Genomic DNA, 11584 nt, shown 5'->3' on the forward strand with positions numbered 1-11584 from the left:
AAGGAAGGAAGGAAGGAAGGAAGGAAGGAAGGAAGGAAGGAAGGAAGAAGGGAGGGAGGGAGGGAGGGAGGAAGGAAAGAAGAAGGAAAGAAAAAAGCTAAAAAGAGAAATGGGGAAAGGTCAAAATTCAGCCTCTTTGCTAAGGCAGGCTGGGAATAGTTCTAGGAAGCTGAGGCTTTCTGAACCCTTCAGAGGAATCCATTAGACCCCGGATTCTCCACAGGTGCAAGAAACCAGTATTACCAGTCCATTCACTTCTGGATTCACCCATGTGCAATGAACAACGAAGGCTCAGAGGTCTGCTTGCCCAGGGAGGAGGCACATACAGTTGACAGGTAAACTCTGGTGCCCGAGGGAAAGACCTGTGTCCCGTCAGGCTTGGGAACTGGGAACCAAGCTTCCCTTCAGACAGGCCCCCAGCCTCCCAGCTTAGTCGTGATCTTCCACATCAGCACCAGGCCAATTTTATGAACTAAAATTAACTGGATGAGCAAAGAGATGGGCCTGGGTGCACTTAATGGAGTTTTCGAGTGGCCTGATTCCTTAAGAAAGAAGGACAAGCAAATGTCCTGCCCTAGTTCCCTCACTACTCAAGTTCTAGAGGACATATTTTGCAATAAAATTTTAGGGCAAATGGTGGGTTTCTGTTGTTGTCATTCCCCTGACGTAGTTGTTTTTCTGAGGAAAGCCTCATTCTGGACCCACACCCTAAAAATGGGGCTTCTAGCGCACCAAATTGGGATGTGTGGGGCCTGTAGGCACGAGTCAGTCTGCGTCCTCCTAAACATAGCCTAGTAAACTAAACTTGGAAGCATCAGCTTGCGTGTGGTCCCGAGTGTGACTTTCCAAGCACGTGCCCCCAGCAACGACAACGGCTGGCGACTTTGTCATCAGCATCATCTCTATTTTGGGGCCTCCCTGCTGAACGAACTTCCGCACTGCTGACAGGGAGGCTCCAAGGAGAGTCTCAGTCCACTGGGGTATTTTTCTGGCAAATAGGGTCTGCTAAACCATTGGCATCCTCCAAAGGCCCTGGGAGAAGAGCCAAGTGAGAAAACTCTCCCAGCACAAGATGGTGGGCTCCAAATACAGACATTCCATTTCCGACAAAGCCTCCAGGGGGTGCCAGCTTTTACCGGTTGGGAAAGGAGAAGCTAGTTTAACATTAGTCATAGAAACACATTTGCTCAGGCCCCTTGGGTCCAGCACAGGATGTGTGATCGGGACCAGAAGTGTGGGGCTCCCAGGCTTGTCCAAGGACTGATGGAGAGGTCATGGGCTCTGATTTATGACCAAACTACTTCAAAAATCTTGCCACCCAGAGCATTGTAGCAAAATGCAGACATAACATTTGCACTTTCAACACTTTGGATGATTTCACTTTGCAAGCTTTGCTAGAAGAACCAACATGTGTCCAGAGCCTTAAATAACGTCTGACACCTAGCAGATCCTCCAGGAATGTTTGAAGGAATGAATGAATAGCTCAAAGGAGATGCCTTGCACGTACAGCAGAATCTGTGTCCTCTCCTGGTGACAGCACACTTCCCTGCACCCTTTCAACAGATTCGTGGTCGCTGCCCGACAAAATGAATGTGGAAGACACCTCCCCACATACTGGGGCTGATGTGTTCTCTGAAACCAGCTCTGTGTCTGGCAGCCTCGCCTCACATCCAGGAAGGACCAGACATGGGGACCGCAGTGAGTGTACTTGACCCTCTTTTTACAAGACCCATGTGTCATCCTGCCAAGACATTTCCTATGGCACATACACCTATAATGTATGGCTCCCAGGGTGGGCCCAGCCTGCCCTCCAGACCCCAGCCAGCTCCGGGAGGCCACATGAAGTGAGAATTTCCTGGCCGACTTGACATTAGTGAGTCAGGCTGCCATGAGCTGGCTTCAGAAATGACAGGGCCTGAATTTGTGTGCATGGAGCAAACATCATCAGCTGGCTGGACCCAAACCAGGGCCTGCCTGGGATTCTCAGACCCTTTTCAAACGACCATGCCCAGAGCTGGTTCGGCATCCTGAGAGGACATCTGACTCTGGTGAGAGCCGAAGGCTGCTCCACGTCTGTGGCAGGAAAGGATTTATCCTCCACTCTCCAACCCCATGTGTCTCCACACCAGCCCATTTCCTCCATGGTGTGTCACTGGGCTTACACAACAATGACCAAAACAATAATAGCTAATGCTTAGTAAGCACCCACCACATAATAGCCACTCTTCTAAACATCAAATATGCACTGATGCATCAAATTCTTACAACATTAAGAAGCAGGTACTATTATGACACCCACTGGACAGATAAGGAAACTGAGGCACCAAAATGGAAGCAACCAGCCCAGGGTAAAAGCCCTAGGGAGTGGCAGATCTGGGACTCAGTAGAATGGCCGCAGAGGCTGGGCTCCTACCACACACAACAGCCCTCAGCATCCTTTCCTGAGGATGCATGTCCCAGGAAGGGAGGAAAGCAGGAGGTGGAAATGCTGGGGATGCTGAGTGCTTTACATGTCCTCCTTGTTGGTTCCAATCAAATGAGAAAAAGACATAAAGAGCCAGATGGAGATCAAAAGAGAGTAGGAGCCCCAGGTCAGATAATGCTGGCTTAGCAAAGGGGCGGGGCTCCTGTCTCCCAGCCCAGACACAGAGGCTGAAACAGAAAGAGCAGAAGCAAGGGTGACTAGCAAGGGAAAGTCCTGCAGTGCCCTGCCTTGTTCACCAGACACCCACTTTGTGCTGCATTCAATCCCATGTGCTTGGGAACACCAATAGAGGTCGTGGACAGGACAGACGGATGAAGGGATACAGATGAGGGAATGGACAGATAATGCGGGAGGACTACATGGGTACCCACTCCCCCCAAGAAACTCCAGAGGAGAGAGGCAGTTGGGCAGAAGTGCTTCCCACCAGAGCCCAGAGGCCCCTGGGAGTCAGAGATAAACAGCCAGGACGAAGCAGGCTGCTCCTGGGCCAGAAGGCTCTTCCTCTTCCCAGAGCCGTCTGAGGATTCACTTCTGAAACTCTCCTTCATTTTCACAGGGGAGGCCAGAGGAGCCAACACACCAGCTAGTAAAATTAACAGCTGCTCCTTACAGAATGCGCTGGAGAGGCCGGCTCATGGATCACGTGGCCCGCAGACCAGCAGTGCATACGAGCAGCCAGTGTAGTGTGGCCGAGGCACCTGGCCTGCAGGCCAGAACTGGGGGTGTCCTCCATGGTAGGAACTGGACTCCGGGCTGCTGGGCAGGGCCTGGGGTGGGCTCGACTGCCGGGGATGCAGGTAGGTGGAGTTACAGGGAGTGACCCTGCCACAGAATTGCCAGACACGCCCCACTGACCTTGGGAAGGGGAAATCCATAAACTGAGCCAGCTGGGAACCTGCTGTAGAGCTTTGAGGCCCACCTGGCTCTGGCCTCCCTCTCCCCATCTCTACCACATCATTTGGTTTAGACTGTGAAATAAATGTCTCCCTGAGGGGCTAGATGGTACCCCTTATCTGTTGTGCTCTGAGGAACCATAGGGCAAGTCTCGCTGACTACTTGGAGACAGTCCTGGAGCAGAGGGGAACTTAATGATCTAGTTCAGGGACTGGCAAGCTTTTTCTGTACAGGGCCAGACAGTAACTATTTTAGGCTGGCGGGTATTTTGGACTCTGTGGATACTACTCAATTCCGCCATTGCAGCACGTTGCAAAAGCAGCCACAGACAATATGTAAATGAGTGAGCATGGCTGTGTCCCAATAAAGCTTTGTTTATGAACACTGAAATTTGAATTTCATATAATTCCACATGTCACAAAATATTCTTCTCTTGATTTTTTAAAACACCATTAAAAATCTAAAAACCATCCTTAGCTCGTGAGCCATACAAAACAGGCAGTGAGCTAGATTTGGCCCATGGGTTATAGTTTGCCAATCCCTGGGCTATTTAAGTGTTTCCCAAAGTGCGTTCTTTATGATGCCTTACAGGTGTTTCATGAGGAAAGGGTTCCCTGGTGAAACAGGAAAGGGAAACGCTGGGCAAAGCAAAGTCTGCCTTCTTACTGCAGGACTTCTTTGAGCTTCACACGTTGCTATGCATTGACAATCTCACGAAGGGGAGAGCAATGAAGTCTGTCCAAGTTCCAGGGAACCATTTTTATCCTAGAGCATCTCCTAGATCCAGTTTTCTGTAGAACCTAATTAAAGCAGTGAGGATGAAGTCCGACCAACTGTCACAAATGGCACCAAATGTGATCCTGCCTCTCTTTGAACATCTCCGGTGACAGGCAGCTCACCACCTATCATGAGTGCCTGTTGGATTCAGTGACTTCTGTGACTCAACGTTTTCTCACCCAATGGTGCGGTGTCACCAGCAACAAATCTAGTGCAAGCCCGTGCATCTTTCAACAGGTGAAGACAACATTTCATGTTTAATGATATAAAGAAAGCACACCTTCCTTGACTTATTGATTCATATCCAAAATATAAACTCTTTGCACAGGATAAAATGAAGAGCCATTATTAAGTCCCGAAGAGGGACTGCCATGCATTTCCTTTAAAAGAAGCCTCACTTAGGGGAGGTTAAAAAAAAAACAAAAAAACCTCAAACAAAATCCCAATTTACCTCCAAGTGTACAGACAGTGGGGTCTACCTATTTACTATGAGAACATTCTTACTAAGAATGCAGGTCCATGACACCTCAGGTCTTTCCGCCACATAGGACATTTGTAGGTGATAGAAAAATTTTATGCAGATTTGCTTAAAATGCAATAAAAAGGGGGAGGGGGCATGAGTGAGAGGAAGACAGAGATGGAAATGTGAGCTGTGCGTGAATTTGCCACCAGGCAGCCCTGCAACGGAAAAGGAGAGGATGCTGATGAGATGTGTCAGCAGCACTGTGAGTCACCTAAAGGGAGAAATGAAGGCAATAAATGTCACATATTCGATTAAGCGTATGCCAGTGCGCACCCCCATTTTGTTCAACTAGTCCAATTTCATGTGCAAATGGCACTGCAGAGAACGTGTCTATTTAACTCTATTAAACCAATAGGATTATTTCTATTTGAAAGATGTAGTTATTTTCTTTTGGGCTCTAGGAGATAAAGATGGACGGCCCAGCCTACGTATATAATGTTAATGTAAAATGCACACACATGCGATGTTTGGGGGAAGATAAAGGAAAAGACTGGTGTTTTTCTTTCTCTTTCTTCAATAAATCATCCCAAAGACGGTAAAGCAAGTATAGCCTATCTTCTCAGTTCATGGATTCGATTTACATGTTTCCCGGAGGAATATTTAAATGTAGTGGCATGGGAAATAGGGGGAAAATAGCCAAACAGAGTGAATTCTAAGAGTTCTATCTTTGCTCAAGGAGCTGATGATTGTATGGGCAAAAGTAGTCTTTAAAGAGAAGCACAAAGCAGTGACCGTGTAAAGGGACTGAGGTCCGGTGCAGGCAACGTAGATACTACGGCTCACACCTAGAGGTGAGGCCATGCTTGGCCATGATGCATAGTTTTTTCTTAGGGAGATAGCCTCTCTGAGATCAATGTAGAAATTAATATGAATATTCGGATACAAGATGTTTAACAGAGGTGGGGTGAGTGTATGTGTGTGTCCACATTTAGCCATGGGTGTATCTGTGTGTCTGTAACTTTTCTCATTACAAATGGGTTCTCTGGGACTGTCACTCCTGTGCTGTATTACCTGAGAAAAGTCCTTCCTAAGGAAGTTCTTCCAATTTCTGCCTTTCAATTTCTTTATTTATTAAATAAGGAATTGAATAGACCATGATCGGAAACCTGTGACTATGAAAAAGGATCTGGCCCACCGCCTGTTTTTGTAAAGTTTCATCGGAACACAGTCACACTCATGTATTGTCCATAGCTGCTTTCAAATTACAATGGCAGAGTTGAGTAGTTGTGACAGAGTCCCTGTGGTCTGCAAAGCCTAAAATCTTTACTATCTGGCCCTTGACTGAACACCTTACCAACCCTGAAGTAGACTGTCTCTAATATTGATTTTTGCTAATGATTTTATAAAGTACAACCAAACAATAGAAAAGCCTACTCTGTTTCTTGCCCTCTTTACTTAAATGTACTGCCTTATTCTTAGAAAGATTTCATTTAGCTCACAAAACTGTAATGGAGTACATAGCCACATACATGTAAAGTCTGAATAGGAGAGAATAAGGAAATCAGGACAAAGGGGAAATGAGCAAAGAGACACAGACGTGAAGTCCAGGGGATGTGAACACATGGAATGTAAATCCTGAGATGCTGTGTGTTTTCAGTGGGCCACGAACGTGGCTCACAGCAGCCACTACAAGGAGAGGGCCATGATCCCTTTCCCAACTCCATGTTCACTGAAGGTCCGCAGGAAGACCACAGCAATCCCCAGCACAGAGAACCACTTATCCCCGGAGTCTGTGCATACAAGGGAAAACATGACATGGAGTGAACAAAGTCCCAGCAACGCCCAAACAGCTAGGAGTTACCTCCATGGCATTTACTGCCCCTGAAATGCCCCTCAGTGTGGGCCAACCCCAAGTCCCAAAGTGGACTTTGTCACCAATTCTTCCAATATACTCCCCAGTTCTGAAATAAGCATGCATCCTTTTTATAGCCAGAAAATAATAAATATTTTTAATTTTTAAAAAAGATAAAGGAGAGGCACTTGGGTGGCTCAGTCGGTTAAGCGTCCAACTTTGGCTCAGGTCATGATTTCACAGTCGGTGAGTTTGAGCCCCACGTTGGGCTCTGTGCTGACAGCTCAGAGCCTGGAGCCTGCTTTGGATTCTGTGTCTCCCTCTCCCTCTGCCCCTCCCTTGCTTGCTCTCTGTCTCTGTCTCTGTCTCTCTCTCAAAAATAAACATTTAAAAAAATTTGAAAGATAAAGGAAGCAGTAACCCTTGCCAGCCTGGTGTCCACTTTGATGCAGAACCCCTCAGCCATGTGCTCCAAGACTCTGTCCAGTCTTGCTATTTTTATGAAGCTAAGCCTGACTACCACGGCAGGAGAACCAGGCAGGCTATTCCCAGCCCCAATGCTGAAGCTCCAGGTGTGAACCATAAAAAGCATTGGGGAGTGGTGACTATCATTTATTCTTATTCACACTGAGCTCAACAACTTTATATCTAGTCTATCGATACAAATAGTTCACCCCCTAGATCTCTGTTACTCATCCCCTATGCCCAGGGCCTAGAATAGTGTCTGGGGCAGGTCAGAAATAAGCACTCACTGAATGAATGGTGTGCTCGTCTGAGAGATCTCAGACAGCAGGTGAGTCAATAGATGTGCTGGGGTCGTCTGGAGAATCTTCCCCAACCTGGGCCTTACCCACAAATGCCTAGCTTTGAGACTCTCACCTGTGACAATGAGACAGGTAAGAAAGGGGCCCACGTGTGGCAGCCAAACTCCTGTGCCAGGTGTCAAAAAAAATTAAACATTAAACAGGGAAATTCTGAACAGCTGGGTGTCTAGTCTTGCTTTAATCCCATTGTTGCAAGGATAAACATTTGGACAGCTCAAGACAAACACAGCTTTGGGTTCGGAACAGACAGAGATGCTTTCTCGTGCACACTGAAACTTCTATGTGAAATCTGCTCCCTACTCAGAGCAGACACCCGCCTTCTCCTCAAGGAGAGGCCTGTTCCGAAGGCACCAAGACGCCTGCTCTCTTTGTGCAGCGGGACCAGGCCTGCTATGATGGAGCCAGAACAGCCCGGACAGGATTTTCTCCAAGGAGACCTTCAGAGGGCAGCTGGCATCAGGGGCAAAGAGGCGTAGGCAGACTGTGCTTGTCCATGCAAATGTTAAGAGAATCAGGCCAAACAGCCTCAGGATCTAACTGGCTCAGACAGTAATGTCAAAATGTCACAGCCAAAGCGACAGCTGACAGTGGCTTAGAAAAAGAAGAGGCATTATCTTTGCCTGGGAAGTAATGACACAGAAAGAGCACTAGACGGGGAGTCCAGAGGCCTGCAGGTACGAGCCTGGCTGTGTCACTCAAGCCTGCATGCTCTTCGGCGAGTTACTGCCCTTCCTATGCTTTAGGTTCCTCAACTGCAAACTGGAGACAAATTCATCGATAAGACCCGCTTGCTTGCTTCCTTGTAATGAACCCCGACAACACAACAGCAAAATGGGAGAGACCGAACAAATACAACATGGCCCTTGCCCTTCAACCTGATCGTAATGCATAGCGCCTCACACAGTGCCTGGCTCACGGGAGGCTCTTGATAACGTTACCATGAGCGGTAGCATCAACATGGCTACTGGTGCCCTTGGCCTCTTAGTTCTGCTTCCCTAGCACCACCCACATCCACCCACCTGCCTGCACCGCGTGGTGCTCATTCAGACCTGGCTGCGGCGGGTCCCCTGTGGTCATCTGCTCACGGCCTGTCCCAGCGGGGTAGCTCACTGTCCTGACGGATCCTAGCACGTCGCGCTCCCGCCTCACCAATCTGCTCCCAACTTTGTCTCCTTGTGTTTCTCTCGGCACAACCACCAGTCATGATGCCCCTCCCTCAAAATCTCCTTTTCCTACAAAATTCAGTCCGCATTCTTTGGCTGGGCATTTGAAGATCTGACAAGCTGCCACCAGCCCATCTTCCGGGTCTTCTATCCCCTCAGGTGCCTCCTTGTTCGCCGCCTGGGCCTCGCTCCCTCCATGCTCTGCGCCCTTTCTCTGCTGCCACTGTTCCCTCACTCTGGGATGACCCCCTCTACTGTGTAGACATTCATGATGCTAGCTCACAGTTCAATGCTCATCTCAAATGTTCTCTGTTTTATTATGTATTATTTAGGTATTCTCCGCTTCTGGCCCACTAAGTGGTCCCTTTCTTATTTTCAAGCTCAGGGATGCTTCCATCTCAGATATCTTCTCTGTCATCAAGCATGTGCTCAGTTCATCTTGAAATGGAAGTTTTAGCTCAAAGGCTCCACCCGGTGAAGTGCCACGAGGCTTTCTTGATGGCCCCTGTGTCCCCACACTCAGCGCCCCCTACGCACACCCACACAATGCTCGTACTCAGCATTTCTCCTCCACACATTCCTTCAATAACTTCCATCCACGGTGCAATGGAAGTAGATCATTCCTTGTTTTCCACGGGGCCGCAAAAAACGCCTAGCCAAGTCATTCTGGTAACTCTCGGCTGATGCCGATGGAGAAAATTAGAGCTGTCGACAGTGGCCATGCAGAAGCGACAGGCGTCACATTTGTGCAACCAAATTGTCTGCTGTTCCTCACCCACCATCACCACCACAGGTAGAGCATGCACTGCCTGCATTTCTTTCCCCATGAATGCCCAGACCCAGAACTCACCCTCCGTCAGCTTCCCACACAGAATCCACTCATACACAAGCACGAAACAGCAATGGAGCCTTTGCTGAAGAAGACTGTGCAGGGAGGTGAGGAGGCTGGTAATGGAGCAGAGCCTGCGACAAGCGACCTACAATCTCACATTAGATGCTCCGTGCCACCCGGTCTCTCCTGGGTCCCACCGACCCGGGAGGTCCTCTTCCATGCAGCATCTGGCCTCGTCAGTTTCCCTCTCCTCCTCTCCAGAACCACAGCTTTAAACCTCTCCCATTTCTATGGTGCCAGCAATCAACATCAGCCACAGCTTCTGGACTTTCCAGAAAGCTCTGCTCCCAAAAGCTCCCTCAGTTAACAGAACCCTGTCCTCCTTGACGGCTGTTTGGCCACCACCTTTGTGATGCGAGCATGACATTCAGTGTCATGGTCCCTTCCTCAAACGGTTTGTGACATAGTCATCCCAAACATGATGTAGAGTTGTCCCCAAGAAGGATTCTGACGAATCCAGAAGTTTCTGGTGAAACTTCTACCATCTCCCCACATCTATCGCCACCTCCTCACCGAGCTCTCACCATGAAACACCTTGGGTGTGGCACCTATTTTCCAATGGCCCTGTCTTATCTTTGGTTCACCTATCTGTCAGGACATTCCCATTCATTCTTTGAGTCAAATTAGTCTTGACCAAGCCCCAGCTTCAGGCCCAGGAAGGGCAGCCCATACAAAACAGCTTCCAGAATTGTAATAAGAAATCATTTGGAATGCAACATCCTTCTCAGGGAAACTTCTGACCCAGAGCAGACCCGACAGAGCCAATGGGCACGTGCTGAGAACTCTATGGATCCTGGCATTTATCATTTATGGGTTCTTTGTGGAATTTTGAGCACAAATTTCTTTGACTCCCTTCTCCTCTCCAGGATTATCAAGGTGTGTATGTGTGTGTGTATGTATGTGTGTGTGTACATGGTGTATGTGTGCATGCATACACCTACTCTGCTGGCAGAGGAAATGCCCTACATCCTCCCCAACATACCCCCTTCACCCCAGGTGCTGGCCCACTCTACAGATCCTCCCTCATACCTCTGGCTTACGTGCACAGAGAACCAGCCTCTACTCCATGACCCGCTGTTCACCCCCATTCCCCAATAATGGGTAGCTTACAGAAGACTTGGGAAACATGGTAGGATCATACACCAGACAGCAGGCCTCCCTGAGAAGGAAGGTGTTGGGGACTCACCAGGACTCTGCCAGTCAGTGTCTGGGCAGATATCATCACCCCCGCCCAGTCCTTCACAGAGGTCATCCAGCCGACCTCGGCTGCCACTGCCTCCTCTTTTTCGTCCACTGGCTTGAGAGTGCCATCCGCCTGGCTCGAGCCATTGTTAATCTTCTGGGCCTCCTGGCAACAGAGAGAACAGGATTGAGAACAGGAACCAACTGGATTTAGTAAACACAACCTACCCAAAAGAATCAAAGTTGGAAAGGTCCTGGCTGACGTGGATGCCGGCTTGAAGGTACAAGGGGCGAGGAGGTGGGATAGACTATGGCTTTGGTTTTCTTCTTAATCTTTTTTAAAAGAATCTTTTCTTTATTTTCTTTTAAAATATCTTTGTGAAAGAAAGAAGAATGAAATTATTCTCTTTCCCCTTTAAAGAAACAACCACTAAGTTCAGTAGGGAGAGCATCCTGTCTAGGGTCATGGAGTGACTACAAGGAGGCGAGGTTGGCATGCCGCCCACCATTCATACCGTCCTCACAGGAGCACCCTGTCTTTCTGAAGGAAATCTCCATTTGCTCATCTCAATCCATATAGTTCAAAAGGAACTGAAGGCCCACGCTTGTCCCAGGAATGGAGACTCCATTCCATCCCTCAGGAAACAGAGATTGAGCCAGTGATGGTCACATTACCCATGCCAACCCAATACAATTCAAGCCTGGGACTTTTGCTGGAAAGAACAGGAAAGGCAACCCTTCCCTGAGAATGAAGCCACCACAGAGGAACCTAGGAGAAGTGATAGAATACTGGTGTCATCATTTGAACACCTGAATCCAGCTGTGTCTGAAATCCACATAAGACCTTTTTCAATAACTTTTTAAAATGTTTTATTTATTTCCGGGGCGCCTGGGTGGCTCAGTCGGTTGAGCGGCCGACTTCGGCTCAGGGCATGATCTCGCGGTCCGTGAGTTCGAGCCCCGCGTCGGGCTCTGTGCTGACCGCTCAGAGCCTGGAGCCTGTTTCAGATTCTGTGTCTCCCTCTCTCTGACCCTCCCCCGTTCATGCTCTG

The 11584-nt window shown here is 48.6% G+C and overlaps 1 protein-coding gene across 1 annotated transcript in view; it reads right to left on the minus strand.

Moving 5' to 3' along the window:
* The window catches only part of KCNMA1 (potassium calcium-activated channel subfamily M alpha 1), a 507394-nt gene extending 496349 nt beyond the window's left edge, over nucleotides 1-11045 (minus strand). The window contains exons 1-2 of the mRNA XM_049645990.1: nucleotides 11011-11045; nucleotides 10537-10756 (exon numbers count right to left, since the gene is read on the minus strand). Coding sequence (XP_049501947.1) covers nucleotides 10537-10756; nucleotides 11011-11045 — 255 coding nt within the window. The remainder of the gene's footprint in view (nucleotides 1-10536; nucleotides 10757-11010) is intronic.
* Nucleotides 11046-11584: the final 539 nt, after the last annotated feature.

Source organism: Panthera uncia, chromosome D2 (assembly GCF_023721935.1).
Source record: "Panthera uncia isolate 11264 chromosome D2, Puncia_PCG_1.0, whole genome shotgun sequence".
Taxonomy (NCBI): Eukaryota; Metazoa; Chordata; class Mammalia; order Carnivora; family Felidae; genus Panthera; species Panthera uncia.